Below are 25,927 nucleotides of genomic sequence, written 5' to 3'. Positions count from 1 at the left end.
GAAGGTAAGACTGATCAAACACCACTTATAAAATGAATGATGCTTTGATAATGTCATTCTGATGCACAATTAAACAACTTGTTAATAAACACGTAATTCCTTCCAAAAATTAGAAATAAATTTATTAATAACTTTGCAATTGATTTATCTCATATACATAAATAAATTTGTGATATATAAAATATTAAATTTTACCTTTTTATTCTTTGAGCTAATAAATCTTAACCTTATTTTTTTTTATTTTTTAAATGAGTTCAACATTTATAATGATTATAATCGCTACAATAATCACCACGATTGAATGTAATTTTTCGTAATGATTTTTGAGACCAACCTCAGCGATATCGAAAAACACTACTAAAGGCTATGGTAACGGTGGATATTGTATCGAATGGCTATTTGTGGGAAAGTTTTTTGTAGCAAATACAATCGATACTAAAGATTAGAATAATCTCTACGAACCCTTTATGCGTGTAACATTGAAGTTTGTGCTTCTACGTCAAGAGTGCCAAAATCAAAATTTGGTGTGGGAAATAACATTTCCCTGCGGAGTAAGAGTTTTATAAATTAAAATCAAGCAATCAAAGAGATAACATTGCAATAACTCATTCTGAAAAATCAAGCAAGCTCTATATATATATGACAACATAGGAGATTTACACATTCAAATAATGCACATTATATTTCCAACCTTACAATAACTTTAAATATCTAAGAGTAAAAATTAAATCTAAAAAAAATGATATTATGAAAGTATATACCAATACAAATCTATCAAGACCTAATATAACTACATTTTTCCTTATATATAATTCACAATTTGAGACTGAAAAAAATATAATAATAAATAAAAGTCCTTTTAAATGAAGGTCAATCAAGATATAGATTTTCTTTCTAAATTGATATTTGGAAAATAAAAAATAAAAAATTCAAAGAAGAACTATCAAGAATTAGGCCTTCACCTTATTTTTACTGAACTGAAATTATTTTTGCTGAACTGAAATTAATTTTATTGAATTGAAATTATTTTTGCTGAACTGAAATTATTTTTACTGATTCTGTATTATATTTCTTCTTTATAGCTACTGAATTTTACTGAACTGGAATTATTTTCACTGAACTGAAACTATTTTTGCTGAACTGAACTTATTATACTGAAGTGAAATTATTTTTACTTAACTGAAATTAATTTTACTGAATATTACTTTTTAAGGTGAAGTGAACAGAGCCTTAAATTACCTTAGAAAAAAAAAATGACCAATTATGTTTTTGAACCATTTTCAAATTCAATTGTAAAATGTATGAGAGTGAGTTTTAAATTTAATCATATGCAAAGTACAAATGCATTTGCAATGAATTGAGGGGAATTCCACCGGCATGAATGTTTGACTACCTTATCACATTATTAGTGGGACCAAATAAGGAGTTATGGATCTTTCTAAAGCCATGTATGTCCCTTTTCCACCTTAGATTTTTTTCCCTTCCCTTAAAATGCTGGCATATGCATGGTCTCGTCAATCTAAAAATTTCCATGGACAATTGGACCAACCCTACATTCAAGTTATCAACATACGAAGTATTTATTATAAATATACTCATGTATATAGAATATAATGTAGTTGAACTCATACTTGATGGACATTCTCCTTACCATAAAATAAAAATCATATTCAAATTTTAGGATATCTTTAGCATTTTCATTAATGTTGTTGTCATGCTGCAAGCTTATTATACAGTGCGAAACTATACTTCCTCCGTTCTATTAATATTGCAACAAGGATGAAATTGCGCATCCTAAAACACATTTTATATGCTAAATATCTATAATTGTGTAAGAGTAAAAATTATTAAAAAGTTGATATTTTGAAAGTATTTTATGAGACGAATCCAACAAGATTCCACATGACTATATTTTGCTTAACGTATAAATCAAATTATATGGTCAAACAAGAGTGATAAATAGTGCAAAAAATCCATTGGTGCAATATTAATAGAACGGAGGAAGTATAAATTTGTGGAGCTACATAAAGTTTCACAAATCAATAAGCTTCCTAAATGTAGCCATTAGGGCCGGGTGTCATACTTAGCTCATTAGCTTCTTTGTTATGGAAATTCATCCTTTGAAATTTCATGCTTGCTAATGAAAAGCTTATGCTACTATTAATATGTATGATCTTTAATAATCTTTTAGTAAAATAATACAAAGAAGATAGTTTAAAAGTATTTTTTAAAAATGTTTTTACAGCGGTTGTTTGAAATATGACTATTATATTATTTTAATGATAAATAATATGATCGGTTCATTTTTTTCACATTATAAAATGGACATATATAACTAGTCTCCTAATATCTACAATGCTAATATAATTTTTGAAAATTTTAATCCAACATAAAATAATTATTTTTCGAGAAACTAGAAAATAATTAAAAAAAATTACATAAATAAAACTAAAAATTTGATAAATAAAAAAAATGTTGATAATACTATTTTATATCAAAAATAAAATAATATAATTTATTATTTGGAGAAAAATATGTCAATTATGATTTATATATCATGAAAACATTATGGTAGTCATATTTCAAACGACTACTATAAAATTTTCATACTTTTTAACGAATATACTCAATTGCATAATTATATTCCCATTATTGCACATAAATCACAGAAAATGATCAAAGAATAATATATTTTTTTTTTTATTTCTTTTTGCTTTCAACACTTTAATTTATACATTTTTCATATATATACAATTTTAAAATGATTTGATGATTTAGTGTTAAGGAAAATAGTCATGCAATTGAAATACTCAATATATACTTTTATCATATATATATCAAATTTAGCTTTTTACTTAAAAAAGAAATGAGTGTGTTCTATTCACTTCTGATTTAATCTTGTCCTAAAATAATACGAAGTATGAACTTATCTAAACTTATCTCTAGTGCACCAAAAAATAAATAAATAAAATAAAATCTAAAGTTATCAAACCTATGAGCCCTCCGCATACCCTACGCAATATTTTCCACTTGAAAGTGAGGGGTGAATGAGATTTGAACTCATAACCTCTATGTCACGTTGTCTCAGATACCATGTTAGAGGATCATCTCAATCAAAATTTAAGTTTATGATTGAAGTCTAAAATTAGTTTGTAAACTCTATCAATTTACAATTTAATCATACATTCATTAATTCATACCCTTATGCGCAAAAGAGGAAAGCCAAAGTGAGCCAAACAATGAATATTTAATTCAAGAAATTGTATCAAGTCATAAAATGTCACATACTATACATATAAAAACAAAATTATAAAAGTTGTTCATGATTCTCATGGTTATATAAACATCACATATACGTTATGCTGATGTAATCCAAAAATATGTAAAGATTACCCAGGGAGGCAAGGAAGCTCTCTAGTAGGCCAGTTAATGGGACCCAATTCCAAGTTTCCTTCTTATTGACTAAATTAATTAATTAAATAAACTACTATACTGTTGAATCTGATTAACGAACTTCCCTTATTATAAATACATGCCTTCAAATTGTAGTTTCTATTTCATTTTCTAAGTTTAAGATATTTTAAATATAACATTTCAAGAAGAAGAAAAAATACTCCCTCGATTCTTCCCAAAAAAAGTGTCTGTTTCTCATATTTTACGGGAAAAGATGGTTGATACAGAGGTGTCCGATAATATTGTTGAAGTTCCACGTCCTGTTGTTAGGAGGTTTCAAGCTAGGCCTCAACGTGAAGGTGTTGGTGCTGTTGTACGAAGAAGCATTGGCCGGTAAGCTTATATTATCCTCTGTTTATTAGTTTTCGTGTTTTTCGACATGATTCAAGGACGGTTTGTGTAGGATCAAATGGGTTTAACTTATTTATAATTATATGTTATACCTCATATGGTCTCGAGATTAACTATCTTTGAGACTTTGACCAAGGTTACTAAAAATACAATAAATTCCGTCTGCATCATTAGCCTTTAATTTATTCGCAATGCATATATTTCGATCAACTGTTTGACCCAATGGGTGTTATGATTTTTATTTCAGGTTTGAGCTCAAGTACTTTGATCCTTTCCTATTTTTGGATGAATTCTCAGGTGAGTTATTAAAAATTCTTTGCTAATCTCCTTTATTTTTTGCTTAATTTATAATAAAGGGTTGTATTTTACTTACATTGTTAATATTTTTACTGTTATTTCTGCAGTTTCTGCTCCTGGTGGATTTCCTGATCATCCACACAGAGGTTTGTTCTCTACCATTCTATATTCAGCTTCATAATAATCAAGTAATTTTCAGATTATTTTTTGAGTAAAAAAATTATTGAATAAGATTTATATGTCATATTTATTAATAAAGCTAACAGTAAATTCTATGTTCTGTTTTTAATTACAGGATTTGAGACAGTAACCTACATGCTACAGGTAAATTTTATAATCAATCTTGTTTCATAGTACAAGTAGTATGTATTCAAATTAGGTGAAACTTCCTTCTTTCTTCTTTAAGTGAATTTTCCCATCTTAAACAAGATTTGTAACAAACTATATATTAAATTAATGACTTCAACTTGAATTTTAAGCAATGATAATGCATTTTGACCAACAAAACTACCAAAATATAAGTTTGCTTGTTGTTGCATTTTTATATTGCTATTGCATAGCTATTGTGATGACAATATGACATGCTCACATGCTTAATACTTGAAGTTAATGGTAAGTTTTAAGAAGTAAACTAAGATTTATCATAGTTGTGAGCCTATAAATTTGACCACTATTATTGGCTTATCAAATACTTCGTGTTAATACTTAGGGTAATGCTATATGTAATCTTTAGGGTTATATATAAACATTAAATACACTCTTGAAAATTGTATAAAATTAAGAATTTATGACAAAAACACGAGTAAATAAGTGTAATTAGTGTTTATATTTATATGATTTCCTAAATTTATACGATTTTCTAGTGTGTATTTAATGCTTATATGTAGCTCCAAGGGCTATGTATAGCACCTAATACTTAATATATAGAAATAAAGTACAATTAGAAATGATTAGAACGTAATAATAAATGAAAAAAAAACAATTTGTAATGAATAAGATGTGTAAGAAATCATATATCCCTCAACAATATAACAAATCAACTTAAGATTAGCTAATTCATCGATATATAACATATATATATTGGGGTGAGAACGATTTTACATAAGTTTTTACATGAAATATGAGATGTAACATTAATAATTATGCTATTTATGTATACTAAAGTTATGTTTCAAATTATTTACCATAAATGAGTATGTACGGACTCATAGGCAAAAGTTGTTTAAGTGTTAAATGGATAAAAACGTAGCATAGGTTCAATCAATATTCTTAACAAATCAGGGATATGTTAAGAAAGCGCGGGTTGACCGGTGCTAAGTACGTACATATATGTCATTAGTACTTGAAAAACATGTTTTCATACTATGCTACTTCACATGAAACAATCATAAGTGACTAATACTATCATTAGAATAAGACCAAAGACTGCACTTTCCTGGGTTTCTTTTCAATTGAAAAATATTACGTGTCTTCATTTGAGATACAAAAATCTTTCGAATATACGAAGTTGTTTCAACCACTATATTGTAAGAATTTGAGGATATATTAATTTAATTTGAATACAGCTAGATTTTGCTGTTGTTGTTGAGAAAACATGCCATCATATGCTTTAAATTTGGGAGCTAATATGATATGCACATTGCGCACCAACATTATTGCCTAGTGCTATCATGGTCCATGCTTTAACTCATAAAAAAAAGTGTGAATTTTTATTCCAAACCATTTAGATTTTCAATAGTATGTACACAAAATTAATCATTTCATGTGAATAAAACATACAATAATGTCACATAAGCTAGTGGTGATCAAGCTAACTTTAGAAAACGATTAATGTCCAATGGGTTGACTTAATTAAGTTAACACCAGAAGAGAGTTTGACCACTTACAGTCTTGATGGAGTTAATTTAACACCAATTGGTATAAATGGATATCTTTTCTCGCACTTAATCTGCAAATTGTGACAGTTAATCTCGCTCAACCACATACCGGTTAATGTTTCTCTTTTCTTATCGATTGTATGTATTTGTTGTATGTGTGTATAGGGAGCTATTACACATGAAGATTTTGCTGGACATAAAGGAACTATAAATGCTGGTGACTTGCAATGGATGACCGCTGGAAGAGGGATAGTTCACTCGGAAATGCCCGCAACACAAGGTGTTCAAAAGGGTTTGCAACTTTGGATCAACCTATCTTCTAAACACAAAATGTAAGAAACTTTCTTTTAATTGTTATATTTAATGTTTGGTTTGTAATTAATTACCACTATGATTTTGATCAAACTAACTGTCACATTATTTAGATAATTTTTAATTAAATTGTTAACAATTTGTACTTTCAATATTCTTTTTAGGGTTGAGCCGAGATATCAAGAAGTACAAAGTAAGGATGTAGTAGAAGCCGAGAAAAATGGGGTCAAAGTTCGAGTAATAGCAGGAGAAGCCCTTGGTAAAAAGTCACCAGTTTATACAAGAACACCAACTTTATACTTAGATTTTACTTTAAAGCAAGGAGCAAATCTTCAACAACCAATTCCAAAATCATGGAATGCATTTGTTTATGTCTTAGAAGGTGAGGGCATTTTTGGAAACTCAAGATCATCACCTGTAACGGCCCACCATCTTCTTCTTCTTGGGCCTGGTGATGGGCTAGTAGCTTGGAACAAGTCCACTAAACCTCTTAGGTTTATTTTAGTGGGTGGTGAGCCATTGGGTGAACCATTGGTCCAACTGGGGCCTTTTGTCATGAACACACAAGAAGAGATTGATCAAACTCTTGAAGATTTTGATAATTGTGTTAATGGATTTGAGAGAGTGAAGTTTTGGAAGTCCGAAGCAATGATTGACTGATAAAATTTATGCACTTGCTATATATCCCTATTTACTTACCTCGTCTCAATGTGCACGGGAGCTGGCATGGGAAAAAAGAAGATTGAAAAAAAAACCAGCAGATAAATGTGAGGCCTAATCCACGAGAAAAAGTTAAAGAAAAAAGCTTTTTTTGAAAAGAATATGGGGTAAGAAAATCGAGACACATAACCTTAAAAGGAAAATGAGAAAAGTAAAAAGATACGGTATTAAGGTTCACTTTCTTCTTTATTATGGTAGCAAACCATTTAATTTGACACATAAATTAGATCGAAAATAAGAGATTTAGTTAGAGATATCGTTACACTCTCTTACTCTTTTTCTTTTATAAGTAGACATCGATTACGAGCAGTGAAAAGTATTATTGAATTCTTTCTGGTTTTGACATTAAAAAACGCAAAATAGAAAAATGTTAGTGTTTATTCAGCTTGTTAGAACATCAAATTTATAATTGTGTAATAGTGTTTCTACTATGTAATTTAATGTATTTCCCTTTAAAATTGTATCCTTTGTAATTGTTTTCCCAAAATTGGCAGCCAATAATACAATAATTAAGAAAGCATTACAAGTGGAACTATCTACGTAAAATTTCTCCTTTAGTTGGCGATTATATTGTCTTTCTTTCTCTCTTAATTTTTGCATAATAATCAAGCACTTTGCAACAATATTTTACAAAATTATGGAGTAGAAACCCAAAGTTTAACTCGTTCGATCTCATGAAATGGTCAACAAGATTATTGGTTTCAAGAAATTAAATACATAATTTAGTAGTCAATTTTAAATTATATAGGAGCTCAATACTTTTCAAGTATATTATTGACATCCTATGAATACCTCAACAACTTAGCTATAAAAATAGTCCACAAATAAAGTTTCAATATCTCAATAACATAATAATAACTTATCAAGCCCGTAAGTTCTCCAATTGCCCATAAACCCAATCCACATGTCTAGACAACTAAATATATCATCTTACATCCCATCCCCAAAAAATCATAATTATATCTACAAGTTGTTTAGATCTAATCATAATGGTCATTTCGGCTACCAATTGGTTGTTAGTGTATTGGTGATTGGGGCTACATTTAGTAAGAAGGATCGCGTGTTCGATCCCCTATAACAACAATTGAAAGGGGACTGGAACCTAACCACCCAAAACTGATCCTCGAATCCGGATTAGCCCAAAGGGTGAATTAGGTGGAACACAAAAAAAAAAAATGGTCATTTCGGCTATAAAAATCCACATATGACATCCAAAACTTTTTTTTCCAAATAAAAAGTAAGACCATTTTTTTTTCCAGTTTATTAAAATTAATTGAGATGATAAGACAAGTTTGCAAAGAACATGTTTAATAAGGGTTAATAACCTAAAAAAACCTAGCTAGGTTGTACAAGACTACAAGAACATGTATGAAAACTCATATAACATAACCCGGCTATATAATATATTAAATCAAAAAGTAGGATATGAATACGACAAATTAAGTATTATATGGATAGAGTAAGTGTTACGTTGTTATAGTTTAACTTTTATAGGTTTATCCGTCCATTTAGCTTTTCTAATTACTTCCTCAATTAGCATGCCAATAAGCTGTGTTGCAACTCATGCAAGTATTAAAAAAAAAATTAGTAAAATAAATAAAAAATAAAACATACATGTTTTTTTAAAAGATGATTTTATGATTTTTCAATAAAACTTGATAAAATTTACATTTACTCTACATATCTAAATAAGATTAAAAGAATTATTAAAATGAATATATCGAAATCAAAGTTTGTCAAAAAGATGAAATAAAAAAATAAAAATAAAAAAAAAATTCAAATGTAGTATTAGTACCCAACACCCAATAAGTACAAGTGTCATACCTCGTGTTTGATACAGACACAACGAACATTAATATAGATTCATACGAGGAGTCGTTGTCTATGTTTGGCAACGATGCCTAGAAATGAGCTGGAATTGGTAAAGTAATTGAACTTAATAATAAGGCAATGGATATAATTGATAAGGTGCTGAAATTAATAAGGTATGTGATCACATAAAATAGTTGGTATACAATAAGTTTTAATTAAAAAAAAAAAAAAATGATTTGGATGGATAGTAACAAAAATTTCAACACCTTATTTTGAGGTATAGTACTCAAATGCAAATAATATTACCAAGTAAGTCATTTTCATCACCTTAAAATTATAATTTAAGGTTCTTCCAAACAATTCTAATCATTTAAAAAAACCTTAAATTTTCCACTCTGAAATGTGTTGCCAAACATAACTCCATCTAACCCAACCAACTCAAACTCATTGCAATTGTAATAATCAAGATAAACGGAGTCAAGTAGATAAATACTATTTAGTGAAAACCACTCATAACTGAATAGAATGCACTTTAAGTCTAAATTCAATCCAAATTTCAATTTTCAAATCCAACTTTGAAAGTAAATAAAAAGGTTCTAAATCCACACTCATATAAGGTGTCTGAAATGTGTTGCCAAACATAACTAATATTGACCACCCAGCTAACCCAAGCTCATTACAATCATACTCCCTCCGTCCTTTTATTAAAGACCTGTATTCCTATTTTGGCAAATCAGAATTAAGGACATATTTCTATTTTAAGGTTATATTATTTGAGAATATTCTCCACTTTTTGATGAGTTGTCATTATTTTTTTGTACTAATAATGACTTTTTACATCAATTTCCAACACTTTTTCTCTCCCTCTATTCAATTATTCCCAACCATTTTTTTTTCCTTCTCTATCTCTCTCTAACCCCACATGCACTTATGTACTTACACCAACTTTCTTAATTTCCGTAAAAAAAAAACCTAAATAGGTTCTTAATAAACGAGCGATTTCCATGGATAAAGTGAGAAGAGAACAAAATTCCATAAATACGCTACATTTTAATAAAATTCCCGATGTACCGTCCACGTTAGCAAGTGTAATTATTAAATTTTTTTTGACAAATTTAAAACAAAACCGCTAATTGAATTAGCGGTTTCATATAATGTTAGCGGTTTTATGTAATGTAATATTGATTGGCCTGCTTGAGTAAATGGGTGAAAAAATAAACGCTAATTGAATTAGCGGTTTAGTTTAATGAACCGCTAATTCAGTTAGCGGTTTCAAGCTTTTTATTTTTTTCAAAAAAAAAATCAAGTATACAAAAGATGACGTGGACGGTATACCGGGAATTTTATTAAAATGTAGCGTATTTATGGAATTTTATTTTCTTCTAACATTATCTATTGAAATCGCTCTTAATAAAGAGACGGAGGGAGTAATAAATCAAGATAGGCGAATTCAGATAGATAAATATAGATAAGTAAAAACCACTCGTAATTGCATAAAGTGCATTAAATCTAATGTAAATCTAAATTCCAATTTTAATTCCAATTCTCCAATTCCAAATCCGACTTTGGAAGTAAACAAAACGTTTCTAAATCCACACTCATAAATGATAACTCTCAATTAAAAAACTCCCAATTCCATTACACAAAAAATAAAAAACTGACACCAAACTCCAAATTCTCCAAACACACGTCAATGGCGCAAATCTAGCAACTACCCTCTCTTCAACACCACCAAATCATCTCTTTCACCATTTTCTCTCTCCTCCCCTTCAATGGCGGGCTCACCAAAACCCCACTCACCTCACAACTACTTCACTCACAAACTCCTCACCAAAGAAACCTCCATTGCAATCCTCCTTCTCTTCTTCTTCAACTTCATCTTCTTCACTTACTACTTCCATCACTACCCTTCTCTCTCCTCCTTCGACTTCCACCACCACAGATCCCGCCATCTTCGCCTCCCTCTCTCTGACCAACCCCCACTACTTTCTCTCTCCTCAGCCGTCGCTAAACCATGGCCAATTCTCCCCTCTTACCTCCCCTGGTCCCCTCCTTCTTCTTCTCCCTCTTCCTGTGAAGGGTATTTTGGGAATGGGTTTTCGCGGACTTCTACTGTTCTTCCTCGAATTGGGTCGTCGAATTCGTCGTGGTTTCGGTGCCATTTTAGTGGGACTCTTCGGAGCTCCGTTTGTGAAGGTGGGCGGGTTAGGATGGATCCGGGTAAGATCCGGATGTCGGTTGGTGGGGAAGTGATTGAGGAGGTGATTGGAAGGTCGGATGAAGAGGAGCTTCCTGTGTTTGAAGATGGCGCGTTTCGATTGCGGCGAAACGGGGTTGGGAAGGGGAAGAAACGGGGTAAGGCGGTTTCGAAGGAGTTTCTTGATGAGTTTGTTGATGAAGGTGAGATTATGAAGCATACTATGAGAGAGTTGTTTCAGACTATGGAGTTGGTTGAGAATGAAGATGATTTTCTGTGTTCTCAGGTTAGGGTTTCTAAATATACTGTACTTTTTTTCTATTTTTAGAGATATATAATTATGCTAGTTTGATTATATTATTATTATTATTGTTGATGTGATATTGATGTTGTAGAATTCAATATACTATAGTTATGGTTGATTAGATCAATAATAGTTGATATTGAATGAAATTATGCTACATGTTCAACACTAATGTAATGTAATTCGAGTGCGAATAGAAGTTATGCTCTTGAGTGCCTTGTCAGATTGTCGATACTCCGATATGGGTATAAACGGGTTTACAATTCGATTTATATCAAATCCATGGAAAAGTTTCCAATTTAGAGTGTCTTTTCACTTGAATTTTGCTTATCTGAACTAATTGGCACTTATCCGAGCTTAGTTTTGAATTGATCATGATAGCCCTTTTAGCCATAGGCTTGATTTTGCTTGAAATTATTGAAAAAAAGGTGGGGGTGAAATTATCTTAGGATTTTGTGCCCTGATTACTAGGTCTTGCAAATTGATTTGGAATTAAGGTGGTATGGTTATTGTGTAAATGAAGCGCTGATGTCTCATTAATGTGAACTTGGGTTTCTCAGTTTATCTTTAATACGAAGTAGATAGTTTTAAAGGGAACTCAACCAGTGATTAAATGTGTGTATTCTAAAGAATTACTTACTGAGAAGTGCTACTTTGGGGGCGGGAAAAAGAAGCCTTCTACATTAGGACTAAGTGAAAGAATGAAAGAAAGGGAGACAAAAAGATCCACTGTGGTTGATGAGCTCTTTATGATCTTTCTGACTTTATTTTATCTACTACCAAGTAAGATTGAAACTTTTGAACGATTGAGGAATGGGAATACATCCTAAATCTATTTTCCTTTTGTGAATTTTCCTCACAATTATGCTTTATTTGTTTACTTGTAAGTAAGTATCTGACTGAAAGCTAAATTATATACAAGGACAGTTAGAAATTGTTGATTCACCCTCTTATTCATCTGTAGAACTTATTAATTATGGCCCTTTCTATTAACCTCTCTTTTATACATAAAATTGCAATCTTGGCGAAATGGGAGGGACTGGTATAGGCCACATGTTAGTGTAAAAAAGGGATGTTGTGTGAAGAGACGTGATGAATTCTATTAGTTAGTAGAGTGCTGTGAAACTAATCACTTCAATGTTCAAACTGTGAAACTAATCACTTCAATGTCAGATATTAGAATATTAATGTCATATATTAGAATATTATTGTCTGATATTACTCCCTCCGTGTTTTAATAAATGTTACAGTTTGACCAAACACGCATGCCGAGACACAACTTTGACCATTAATTTATCTAATCATATATAAGTAAAATTATTGGAAAATTGATATTATAAAAGTATACATTATAACGAACCTAATGATGTATTATACAATAACATTTGCTTTTTATAAATTAGTAAATTATTTAAGTCAAAACCATTATATGAATAGTGAAAAAAGCCAAACTGTAACACTTATTAAAACACGGAGAGATAGATTATTATTGGACTCACCCAATTTTTTTCGTTCACACTATATTAGTCGTTGTGATGCAACATAGCTACCTTTTTATTCCTTGAGCTTATAAATCTTAACTTATATTCTTGAACTCATCTTATGTAAACTTATTAACCTTTATTCACTCTTATCGAAATTATTAAATAAATTCTACTGTTTGGGGTTGAGCAAGTTTGGGAAAATTTTGTCCTAGTGAAATTACCCCGTATTTACTCATGGACGTTTTGTCTTTAAACCATGATTAATAAGAGCACTAACTTTCTTTCAGAAAAAAAAAAAAAATTTCTTGATCTCATCTTATGTAAACTTATTAACCTTTATTCACTCATCTTATGTAAATAGAAAGAAATACATATATATATATATATATATATATATATATATATATATATATATATATGTATCTAATTATTATTTACTATCCTAAGAGTTTAAATATATATAATCACCCAATTTCTTTTGTAAATTATGACTTCCAAATTTTAATACCTATGGTTGCTAGTCCTATAATAACTCTTGTATTTATCCTTTCTAAACATTAGTCTCCCCTATCATCATACTAGCTATCACTAACACATACATTTTCATGCATTAATGAGGAGTGTCTTTTATAGAAAAAGAAACTAAATTCTTAGGTTAATAAACAGTTAGGAAATAATTACTCTTAATTTTGATGTCCTTTTTAACGTTATTGAGATCGATGTATTTTTGTCGTACCAAAAATATAATTAAGTATACTTTTTTTTTGTGGTAAGAGAATCATAAGGGCAGGTGATAAGAATCGATCCCAGAATCCCCTAAAATCGGGAATGAAGCTTTAACCATTTGAGTTATCCGTCATTCTCAAGTATACCCTTTATGCGTGTAGCATTGAAGTTTGTGCTTCTACGTCAAGAGTGCCAAAATCAAAATTTGGTGTGGGAATACACATTTCCCTACAAAGTAAGAGTTCTATAAATTAAAATCAAGCAATCAAAGAGATAACATTGCAATAACTCATTCTAGCTAATATATCATACTTCATCCATTCTCTATATACTTCGTATATGACAATATAGGAGATTTACACATTCAAATAATGCACATTATATTTCCAACCTTACAAAAACTTTAAATATCTAAGAGTAAAAAATTAAATCTAAAAAAAAAGGTATTATGAAAGTATATACTGATACAAATCTAGCAAGACATTACATAACTACATTTTTCCTTATATATAATTCACAATTTGAGACTGGAAAAAAAAAAGGTCCTTTTAAAGGAAGGTTAATCAAGATATAGATTTTCTTTCTATATTAGTCCTTATACTTGGGAAAAAAAAAATTCATTTCAAAGAAGAACTATCAAGAATTAGATCACCTTAGAAAAAAAATAATTGACCAATTATATTTTTGAACCGTTTTCAAATTCAATTGTAAAAAGGAAAAAAAAAAATGAGAGTGAGTTTTAATTTTAATCATATGCAAAGTATAAATACATTTGCAATGAATTGAGGGGAATTCCAAAGGCATGAATGTTTGACTACCTTATCATCACATTATTAGTGGGACCAATTGAGGAGTTATGGATCTTTCTAAAGCCATGTATGTGCCTTTTCCACCTTAGATTTTTTCCCCTTCCCTTAAAATGCTGGCATATGCATGGTCTCATCAATCAAAATTTCCATGGACCAACCCTACATCAAGTTATCAACATACGAAGTATTTATTATAATTTAAACTCATGTATCCGAGCTTAGTTTTGAATTGATCATGATAGCCCTTTTAGCCATAGGCTTGATTTTGCTTGAAATTATTGAAAAAAAGGTGGGGTGAATAAATCCTAACAGTCATACATGTGTTAGAGCTTAGTTTGAATTGGTCATGGTACTCTTAATCAGGCATAGACTTAATTTTGCCTGAAACTATGAAAATAAGGTGTGGAGAATAGAGCCTTACACGCAGACATGTGTCTGAGTCCGAATATCCGAGTATCTTAGATTTTGTGCCCTGATTACTAGGTTTTGCAAATTGATTTGGAATTAAGGTTGTATGTGGTATGGTTATTGTGTAAATGAAGTGCTGATGTCTCATTAATGTGAACTTGGGTTTCTCAGTTTATCTTTAATAAGAAGTAGATAGTCTTAAAGGGAACTCAACCAGTGGTTAAATGTGCGTATTCTAAAGAATTACTTACTGAGAAGTGCCACTTTGGGGGCGGGGAAGAGAAGCCTTCTATATAGGGACTAAGTGAAAGAATGAAAGAGGAGGGAGACAAAAAGATCCACTGTGGTTGATGAGCTCTTTATGATCTTTCTGACTTTATTTTATCTACTACCAAGTAAGATTGGAACTTTTGGGAGATTGATATATGGGAATGCATCCTAAATCTATTTTTCTTTTGTGAAAGAAAAACCTTTTTCCTCACAATTATGCTCCATTTGTTTACTTGTAAGTAAGTGTCTGACTGAAAGCTAAATTATATACAAGGACTGTTAGACATTGTTGATTCACCCTCTTATTCATCTGTAGAAATTTTAATTTATGGCCCTTTCTATTAACTTCTCTTCTATACAAAAAAATTGCAATCTTGGCGAAATGGGAGGGATTTGGGAGGGACTGGTATAGGCCACACTTTAGTGTAAAAAAGGGATGTTGTCTGAAGAGACGTTGAATTCTGTTAGTTAGTAGAGTGCTGTGAAACTAATCACTTCAACGTTCAAACTGTGATCTAAAACTCTTCCTACTTTATTTATTGTAATTTGGTTTTCAGCTTTCCTTACCCTTTGGTTATGTGACATAATATCTTGTGCTTGCAGTGGATTGAGGAGCCAACATTATTGCTGACGCGGTTTGAGTATGCTAATGTTTTTCACACATATACTGATTGGTATAGTGCATACGTTAGCTCTAGAGTAACTGGGTTGCCAACACGGCCGCATGTGGTTTTTGTTGATGGCCACAGCAAGGTAAGCGAGTCTTATTACTTTTCATTTTCCCACCTGTATCATTTTTTCTTGGCATGCTCTGTAGGTATATGTATATAGAAACTGTGAGCTTGTTCTTTCACTGTCACTGCACCTGTCATTAGAGAAGCCTGAAAGGAAAGCTAGTATCTTTAAGAGCATAGGCTGCGAATAATGAGACGTGTTTTTTTTTTCTTATGTTCTTGGTCATGATTCACAAGTCATAATCAATGGTTAAATTTAATTTCGAGAATAACGAACAAGACAAATCATGAAACAGATCAAAAGTCACATAATATGGGCTAATTCAGTGTAAGTGGAGATCACCCATCACTAATCAAGTAGTGGAAACCACCAAATATCTCTTATCAATCAATGGTTCTTACTCTTATCAGTGATCACTCAGCCCGCACAATTTTCTGTATATTGTATTGTAAAACTCCCTTTCTCTACTTAGATATGAAAGAATGTTTGTTATCTCTCACAAGATATTTAGATTCAGGGTTACTTTGGAATAATGACCCATGCCCACTCTATAAAGAGCATAGAGTCTGCTCCTACTCCAAGTAGGATATATTCTAGACTCATCCTAATCTAGATCTAGAATACAACAAGCATTAGGAATCTATTAAACTAATATTTATCTTCATCAAACAGTTAAAAATTATGAGGAAATAATGCATACAAAGAATCCTAAACAAATTGGAATAAATATTTACAACTAAGCTAAACATTGAACATAGAAAATCTTGCGGCACAGCAGTACACGATTGTGTGCCATGACTCGCAGTCATGTGCTGAGAATACATGTGCATGGTCATATGCTGGACACTAAGCCACGGCCAACAGCACACAGTTGTGTGCCATGTCCCACACTGTCTTTACTATAATAGCTTCCTGACAAACCAACCCAGGATCACGTTTGAATTTTACATAAATGTAGTAGAAATAAAAGGAAGAAAAAAGAGATTTTGATCGGCACTACAGAAATTAAAGGATAGTCATCAAGCTCTCCAGTGGCCTGATTCACTCCCTAGAGCTAAACAAAGCTAATGTGATTCTTCAATTTTCTGGATGCCTTTCTCTTTGCCTAATCTCCTTTATTTATGGCACTTTCTCAGTCACATTTACCTCTACAAATCGTCCATCTTCCTTCTCAAAGATACTACTATCAGAATTATATTAGATTACATGATGCTCCTCCCTTCTTCTAGCATTTCTTGAGTTGGATTTGTTAGGCCTGTAAATTTATTAGAAAGTACTTGTTTAAAAAATGGAAAACCATATCATTCATCATAGTCTTGATTGGAAAAAATTCTGGAGACTTAAGTTTTCTTGTTTGCATTTGTCTTCTAGTTGAGGACTTGTTTCTGCATTGCTTCCAAATGATGCTTGACATTTGAAAGCCAACATACTTAGATTTAACACGTCATTATTTTTTTTTCCAGACACAATTGGAAGAAACGTGGGAAGCACTTTTCTCAAGTATCAGATTTGCTAAAAACTTTACTGGTCCTGTGTGCTTTCGTCATGCTGTTTTTGTACCTTTGGGGTACGAAACAGCCTGGTTTAAGGGTCTGAGTCAGCATATTGATTGCCGCGGGGCTTCTGCAAAAGCCCTGTGGGCACACCCTGATGGTCGCAAAACTGCACGACTATCAGAGTTTGGGGAGATGATTAAGGCAGCATTTGACTTTCCTGTGGAAATCCCCAAAAGACCGAAGTCAACCTCAGAACATAATGTACTTTTCGTTCGACGTGAAGATTATTTGGCACATCCACGTCATGGTGGTAAAGTTGAATCCAGGCTCAGAAATGAACAAGAAGTGTTTGATTCATTGAAAACATGGGCTTCTAATTATTCTCGATGTAATGTAAACCTCATAAATGGGTTGTTTGCTCACATGTCTATGAGAGAGCAAATCCGAGCTATCGAGGATGCATCAGTAATTATTGGAGCTCATGGGGCGGGTCTAACTCATGTAGTATCAGCATTACCACAAACTGTGATTCTTGAAATTATTAGCAGCCAGTTTCGGCGCCCCCATTTCCAATTGATCTCTCAGTGGAAAGGTTTGGATTACCATGCCATTAATCTCTCTGGAGATTCTGCTAATCCAGCTGAAGTTGTTAAAGAGCTTAAAAAAATCATGAAAAGCATTGGTTGCTGAAGCTCTGTATATTGGTATCACAATTCTTTTCTGCATAGCTAAGAAAATATGAATGGTCTGCCATGATGGATCTGGAGTTTCCTCTTAAGGCGTTAGATGTGAATTTCCATATGCTATTTCTAGGTGTTAGGATGGATATTAAAGGAATATATTCAGGTTTGAAGAATTTTGTTCTTGGTGGCTGACGAGTCAAGGATGCGGCTTCTTGAATATTTTTAATGGATTGAGTTGTTTTTCTGTGTGTTCTTCCTCAGGCAGTTCTATGCAAGGTAGTTTAGGACTTTAGGAGTAACATAATTTGACCAGTTTGTACTCCATTCATATTACCAATTTCACCTCTGGTTGCAGGTAGGCCTTTGTATACTTTGTCCCTAACATTTGTGTACTTTAAATTTATGGTACTCTATGTACAGTTATAATATCAATACGGTGGATGATCCACTTGAATGAATGTCAATTACCTCAAGGTTTGTTTCTCAGTGCGTGATTTCTCCTCGTCTTTGATACTTGACTTTTGTTACTTGGAACTTTTCTTCTGCTTGCATTAAGCACCTAAGATGCTAGGAATAACAAGAGGCCGAGCATGATATGAGCTTTTGATTGGGGAACAAACGTATTCTCATGTCTTGTACCTTATATAACCTGTCGAATCTAGACCGTACAGCGAATATCTTTAGCAATGTGAAAAGCACATCTGAAGTCCTTTTTACATGGGTTCTAAAGTTTCAGTGTGTGGCAGACAGTGAATACAGCGACCTACAATGCAAACATTACCATGCATTCTAGAGTCTTCCTGGTTAATTTTAACTTGTGAAGAAGTTTGGAGCGAATTCGTCCGATGGTGGCCACACCGAAACACTTTGTGAGGTGATGATTTTTCTCACAGGTATTCTGCAAGCTGCTCCATGCAAATATAGATAAGGTGGGCTTCAGCAGGAGTTGTTTCATTTTAAGAAGATGAAAATGAAATCTCAGTGGGGTTGCTAAATATCTATATCTGAATACTGAATAGAGTTCATAATTTTATCTTTCCTTTTTTCTTGGTAGGGCATAGAGTAGGCTTGATTTGGACTGAAGCATATAGTGGACATAGATCTGAATGTCTACTGACAGCATGTAAAGTACCAACAGTTTGTTGCTCATCAATTTTCTTGATGAAATTACTGTTCTTTTTAAGAATCAGAAACTTCTTTACCTTTAATTTGGTAATTTTTTTGTCAAATGTACTGCATTTTTTTTAACAAATGCTTAAAATCATACGTGCTTAATTAGAGGTGTTGACGGTTTCATTTTGTGAAAAGTAGAACTTCCAATTTTCTGATTTTTGTGAATTACTTGATGAACGGTATACCTCGCTATAGGTGTACCTGGAAACAATCTAAGGATAGATGTATGTATGTAGGGGTGATGTTACTGGAAAACTGAGTCTCACATGATATTCTTGGACTTTAAAAGCAAAATTTTGTTGTCATTAGCTCTGTAATTGTTCCAAGTTTCCAACCTAACAGCAACTAGCCTATATTAACCCCATATGATATAATTGAAACTACATAGCTAACTTACTTGTTGGACCATCTTATCTACTAGATACAAGTATGAGTCATATGACATTGGTTGATGTACTTTATGAGTTTTTGGAGAAGTGGTTAGTTGTTTAGATATGCTAGACTTCCAACTTCAAGAAAGCAAAAGGGACCCTAAATCGAGTTTAACATATTTTAATTTTAAATGGACAGAGGGAGTATGTTACAATTATCTTTGGTCTTACACTCTTATCTACTAGATTGTCAAATACAAACCACTCAACTGTATGAACTATCAAACCTGCCCTAAGTACATATGCATTTGTGACTTGTTTGTAAAATTGGCATTTATTAACTCCTACAATTTCCTAACCAAAAGTTTTAATCACCAAGTAGTATTTAATCTAGTGGTAAAGATTGTATCTTACAACTGAGGTAGTGGGATAACTTGAACTCTTTCCTAAAAAAAAAAAAAAATTGTTGTGAATCAATCTCCATTAGAGGCAACTAGGTTAGAATTCTCTTGGATCAGGTTAACCTATGAGAGGTTTGGTTTGATAGGATGTCTTCTTAAGGAGCTAAAAAAACACTTTAATCATGTCATCGTTATTGGCTAATTTATAGTACACCCGTAGCACTCTTTTATTTATTTATTTATTTATTATTTTTGGAAACGAGCACTCTTTTATTATTATTATTATTATTATTATTATTATTATATTGTTGATAATCATTGTATTATTATTAAGTTAATATTTATGACATTATTGTAAATTTAATTTTTTAAAATATTGTTAAATCTTTTTTTTTAAACGGTAAACTACGAGAAGGGTTCCCCCTCCTATCACAGGAATGGGAAGCTGTGAGGAATCAAACCCCATCACTTGGGGGAGGGGGAGGGGGAGATGGAGGGACTAACCATCCATCCATTTCCTCATTTCTCTATAGTTTAATCTTGTTAGCAACTTTGTTTTTTTTTTGATAAAAAATAAAATATGACTTGGTATTTTTAGGAAAAATGATTTTTGATTAAACAAAAAAAAAAAAAAAAGGTATAGTGGCAAAATCATGGTACTTTTATGAGATTTATGGGCTATAGAAAAACAAAGCTCCGGTCTTTTTCATTGATAAAGTCCTTTATGTCATTGTTCACCCAACATATACGCATTTTATAAAAATAACAATTTGTAATACTGTTTCAAATTAAAATTTCCAACTTCCAAACACATGACATTTGTCTGCTCTAATGCCAACTTTTTATTAATTAGCACCATTAGAATTTAGAAGTAGTTGTTTCTTCATATGAATAATCCCAACAGTAGATTTGATCAAAAACATATTTGTCAAGAATTACGAGTAGATGATTTATCAGTTCTTCCATGGTTTGCTTGTGTCGAAGGAGAGTATAACCACTTACTAGTACGTGATGTAAATCTAGTTAAATTTTATTTCAAAATCAGTTTGCAATTAATGGGGTTATTTATAAGGATATGGTTTTTTTTCACCTTGACTTAATTTATTAGATCTGATTTGAGCTAAATTAGCTCTGAAATTTATATGATGTTTACACTTCATTGAACATTATCTATAAACTATTACTAGAACCTGTCGTCATCATTGTCCACATGTCACTCACATATTAAATTTTTTTTCCGGCCTAAATGCAAGGATGATGTCATCTTTGTATTTTTATTTATTTATTTTCTAGATTAGTTTCCGTGCGTTGCACGGTGGTGATAAGTAATTAATCCAAATCCTTTTTTTTAATGGTTATTTTTTTATTCTACATCATAATATTACTATGTTATTGAAAATATATTAAAATGATGGTTAGACAAAATATATTTAATATTGCATTATCTATTGAGCTTATACGTTTAGAGTGAAAGTTAAAGACACAGTATCTATATCTAATAAATATTGTTGTACTGTATTAAGAATATCCAAAATTAGTATGGAGTATGTTTCGGGGTTTTCTGATGTCCTGCGGGAGAGTTACAATTCCGAGACTGGAACCGGACGTCTGTACCTGCAAAATAACGGAGACTCTTGTGAGCTCCGCCTCCAACGGTCAAGTTAGTACCTGATTAAGGAGTAATTAATGCGGAAATTAAAGTGATTTGGTCTCTCTAGGGGAGAGTGATTAACGTAGGTAATCTGCTTTGTTAGCGAGATCAGCCGGTTATTACTGTGTGTAATTAATGTGTTTTTTCCGTAATGTTTCTGTGTTCTTTTTGTGTCATCCCCCTTAATGAGGATTAAGGGAGGTATTTATAACCTTGGGAAACGTGCCCATCCTAGGTTTAGGTAAACCTAGGGCCGATTGGGCTTCCCTCGGAAGTTGGGCCTGGGTGGCCGGTTTCTCCATTAGGCATGGAGTATGCCACATGTCTTGACATAACAGGTCCAAGGTGGACGAATAAGCGCGTGCCACGTGGGAAGCCCTGGCTGTTCCAACTGGGGGACACTTGGCAGGACCTGATTGGTCCACGTGGCGCATTCCGATTGGTGGGAGCAAAATCCCTTAATCATTTGCCCCTCACAGGTGGCACGTGATTGGTCACGTGTTACCTGTGACAGGTGTCGCACTGTAACAGGCGACGGCCTGCTACAGGTGTCAGTCGGTGAAAGGACGAGAGATTTTCCCGCCCAAATTTTGAATTCTGAAAGTGACCCTTCGCCTTCTCACTTCGCCTATATAAGGGAGAGTTGTCTTGAGTCATTTTCACACTTTGAGAACTTTTTGAGAACATTCGGACCCCTGAACTTGCTCTGACATTTTGGACCTTTTCTTCCTACCACCTGTTCTGACAAGCCGACTGCACCGGATTTCCAGAACTTCATCAACCGTCACTCGTTCAGGTAACTCAGTTCTCTTACTCTTAATTTTCTTTTTATTTTCTGAAATGGCACCACGGAAGCACACGACACGACCTAGGTTAGTGATCAGCCGGTCACCAGGGACGGCTGAATCTAGGACTAGGAGTGTCGCCTGCCCTTTTCCGGACCCATCTTTGCCCTTTATACAAAGTCCGACTGTATCTGTGTCTATGCAGAGCAGGATGGCCAGAACGAAAAAGACAGCTAGGATCTCAAATTCAGACGGCTCCTCCCACAGGGTGCCGCTTAGTGAAACATCTGACAAGGCGCCAGATGTGGAAGTGAAACAAGGCGGCCTGGATGCCGGCAATTCTGTGGGGGGAGTCATAGTGACCCCTTCCCATTTAACAGTTAACAAATCTGCTCCTTTTCAAAGAGAGGAGGCGGGCCCCTCCGGGAGAGGGGAGGAGTCGTCCTCTTCAGACTTGTCGGAGGACGATTCCGAGTCAAGCTCTTCTGGCCATGCTTCTTTGGGTACAGAAGAGAAAAACAGCCGCCTGCAAGAGGCGAGACTTTCTCACGCAGTTGAGAAGGGGGACAATTGGGCGGAACCATCCGCCTCTTACCGAGAGCTAAATACCCCCTACTACTGCACGGTACCTCGGGGCCGAATCACAGCCATGCAAGAGAGAGTGTAGAGCTTTATTGCAAACCACACCATGGGCCCCGACTTTCTAGTGTTTGTGCCGGATCCAGAAGACACAGTCGTCTGGCCGGCTGGTTCCAGTTATGAAAGCTCCTGCTTTGGCTGCTACGAGGCGTCCATCAAGGCAGGGCTTCGCTTCCCATTACATCCGGCTGTTCAGCGGATTTTGGATGGGTATGAGTTGGGGTTATGGCAGTTAGCCCCAAACTCCTGGGTCAACGTACTCGGCTATGTGGCCGGGTGCGAACTGCACGGGGTGGAGCCGAGCTTCGAGGCTTTCGCCCATATGAACTATCTCAGCCGGACCCCCAAGACAGGCGGTACCGGCTGGTATCAATTGACAAGCCACAGGGGCTACCTCATGACAAGAGGTAAAGCAAACAAGTGGAAGGACTGGCGGAGCACCTTCCTCATCATTGAGAGTTCTGACATTGAGCAGAACAAGCGCTTCAATAGGTGGAACAGGAATCCGCCCCTTCTTGCAGGCGGCCGTAGCATGCCGCCTGTTCCCCCCAAGGCTAAGAAAGAGATCCTTGATAAAGGACTCTTTAAAGTAGAGTCGAGGGTCGACTCTACTTCAGGGGTACGAGAGCAAGTACCCCTGCACTGCGTCCCGAGCTTCAAGTGGCTCTATGACGAGTACTTTTTGGCCGCCTGCGGCCTCAGCAGTCGGTGCTCAAGAGGTAGTCGGCCTGTCGAATACTCTGTTGTTCCATACATTTGTTGTTTATCTTTTATTAACTTTGCTGTTTGTTTTTGCAGCTGACGCCATGAGCAAAATCACCGCCTCCAAGACTGCGGCGGCCATGTTTCAGGCCTCTATTATGCAACAAGCTTCAACCGACTCCCCCAAGAAGGGAGCACCCTTGGTGAGCTCCGAACCTTTCACCCTCTTTTTGGAGTGTTTATGCATATACTGACTTTTTTCTTCTTTTTTAGACGGGTGCTCCAAGAGCTTCATCTTCTCAACAGCCGGACCCCAAGGCCCGGAAGACGACTGTTGGGAGCTCTCCTGGTTCTGCCAGGAAACAGGTGGCGGCTGAGAAACAGCCGGCCACTTCCTCTAAAACTCCAACTGGGCCGCCTAGAGGTATGAAGTTGTCCTTGTAAATTTTAGACTTGCTCCCTTTGTTACTAAGTCTAATCCGTTTGTTTATGCTTGATGCAGACGGCCCCCAGGAGCCTGACTTGGTAGAGATGGCCAAGTCTATGATCAGGGCAGTTCCTCCAGCTGAAAGGGAGGCGGTCAGGGGTGTCGGCACCCTTGACCTTGACGGGATTGCAGGAGTCCTTGCTGAGGTATACTTAGCATATTTTTGAGTATTTGAATTTCTGGACGCCTGTTTTCTTTTTTGTTTGGAAACTGACGCCTGTTTCTTTGTACTTAGGCCCTGCTCCGAGTGAACGGCCTTCGCAAGCCGCTTGATCGGAAGAACAAAGAGGTAAAGGCTGCAAAAGCTATGGCCGCCTCTGACTGTGATAAGGCAATGTTTCAAATTGCCCAAAATGAAGTACTGACCATTGATATTCTTTATTATCAGGCGCAGGCTATCGCCGCTGTTCGGGCTCAGTTAGAGGCGGCCCAGAAGAAAAATGACGAGCTGGAGGCGACCATCACAAATCTCAAGGCCGAGCTGAAACCTCTTCGCCTGAAAATGTACTCTTACGAAGCCATGGAGAAATCCTTGGCCAGCGTAAAGGAACGCCTGGTGACCCAGGAGAAGAGTCTTACCCAAGAGCTCTCGGAAAAGGCCGAGCAAGAGAAGAAAGAGCTGGTCCGGGAGATGATGGAAGACTCCGCTCAAATCCAGCGCATGACCTGGGGCCGCCTCTTCCCCAGTGCCGACTTTGCCTCTTGGGAAAGAACGTACCGCCAGTGTTCGGAAACATATAATTAAGAGATCCTGGCGGCTGCTGAAGAAGAGGCGTTGGGGGAAGCGTTGGAGGAGGAGGAGGAGCCGGTAGTGGCGCTTGTGCCGCTTGGGGGTAAGGCATCAAAAAAGGATGCAGCTGAAGCCGAGTCCAGCAAGAAGAGTGCTGACCAGGCGGCAGCTGCTAATACTGAACTGCCCCCTTCTTAAGCTTTATGTATTCTTTCCACGGCCTGCGTGCCGTTTGCTTTGTATTTACCCGGCCAGGGGGCCGGGGCTTTGAATATTTTGCTGGTCTTTAATGACCGGCTTATTTTTAATGTTTTTGGTTTGCTTCAAATTTGTCTAAGTATTCCATATCTAATATCCAATTGTTCACTAGACCGACTGTTTTACATGGCCGAACGTTGCAGACAGGTACGGAGAGTTAGTACGCCGCCTATGCCCCTGGACGACTGGTTGTCTGTTTCCAGGATAGACGATCAGCCGGCCCTTTATCCAATCAGTATTCGAACTATTTTGTCTGGATCCTTTTTAGGCAGGAGGTCCTGTCATTTGTAAATTTAACCAAGTAGGAAAGTGGTCTGACCAAGTAAATAGAGTATTACCTAGTCGCCAAGGAATTGAGTAGTAGAGATAACAAGCGGCGGGTACCAGTTGTTTCCCTTTATTGCCAATGTTGTTGGCTTTTAACTCATAATTTGTTAAACTAGCAAGAGTAGTGGTTGAGAGCCCCTGTTTGTTAAAAACAGGCGGACGACTCATACCTTTTAGGCTCCATACTAAGTTTGAGTGACTATTAAGTTAACATAGGAGTTACTTAGTCTTCGTCACAATCTAGATTGAGTAGTAGAGGTACCAGGCTGATCCCCTTGATTTGCCAATGTTTGTTGGCTATTAACTCAATAGGTTACCTAGTAGGAATAGGGGTTTGAGTGCCCCTGTTTGTTAAAAACAGGCGGACGACTCAAACCTTTTAGGTTCCATACCAAATTTGAGGGAGTGACTATGAGTTAACGTTGGAGTTACTCAGTCGCCGTCACTTTTGTTTGAGAAGTAGAGGTAC

General features: G+C 34.7%; 2 protein-coding genes across 2 annotated transcripts; both read left to right on the top strand.

The window, feature by feature from the left end:
• The first annotated feature begins 3,550 nt into the window (after nucleotides 1-3,550).
• LOC110705964 (pirin-like protein) lies at nucleotides 3,551-7,545 on the top strand. The gene is made up of 6 exons (XM_021883888.1): nucleotides 3,551-3,786; nucleotides 4,052-4,101; nucleotides 4,209-4,247; nucleotides 4,397-4,425; nucleotides 6,144-6,310; nucleotides 6,455-7,545. Exons 1-6 carry the CDS (start codon nucleotides 3,668-3,670, stop codon nucleotides 6,948-6,950), a joined length of 900 nt encoding a protein of 299 aa, XP_021739580.1. The 5' UTR covers nucleotides 3,551-3,667; the 3' UTR covers nucleotides 6,951-7,545.
• A 2,673-nt stretch (nucleotides 7,546-10,218) lies between these two features.
• LOC110705963 (beta-(1,2)-xylosyltransferase-like) lies at nucleotides 10,219-18,420 on the top strand. The gene is made up of 3 exons (XM_021883887.1): nucleotides 10,219-11,305; nucleotides 15,624-15,773; nucleotides 17,219-18,420. The coding sequence occupies exons 1-3, from the start codon at nucleotides 10,595-10,597 to the stop codon at nucleotides 17,939-17,941; spliced, it is 1,584 nt and encodes a 527-aa protein (XP_021739579.1). The 5' UTR covers nucleotides 10,219-10,594; the 3' UTR covers nucleotides 17,942-18,420.
• The last annotated feature ends 7,507 nt before the right edge of the window (nucleotides 18,421-25,927 follow it).

Source organism: Chenopodium quinoa, unplaced genomic scaffold (assembly GCF_001683475.1).
Source record: "Chenopodium quinoa cultivar QQ74 unplaced genomic scaffold, ASM168347v1, whole genome shotgun sequence".
Taxonomy (NCBI): Eukaryota; Viridiplantae; Streptophyta; class Magnoliopsida; order Caryophyllales; family Amaranthaceae; genus Chenopodium; species Chenopodium quinoa.
This window is presented reverse-complemented; position numbering and strand designations above follow the sequence as displayed.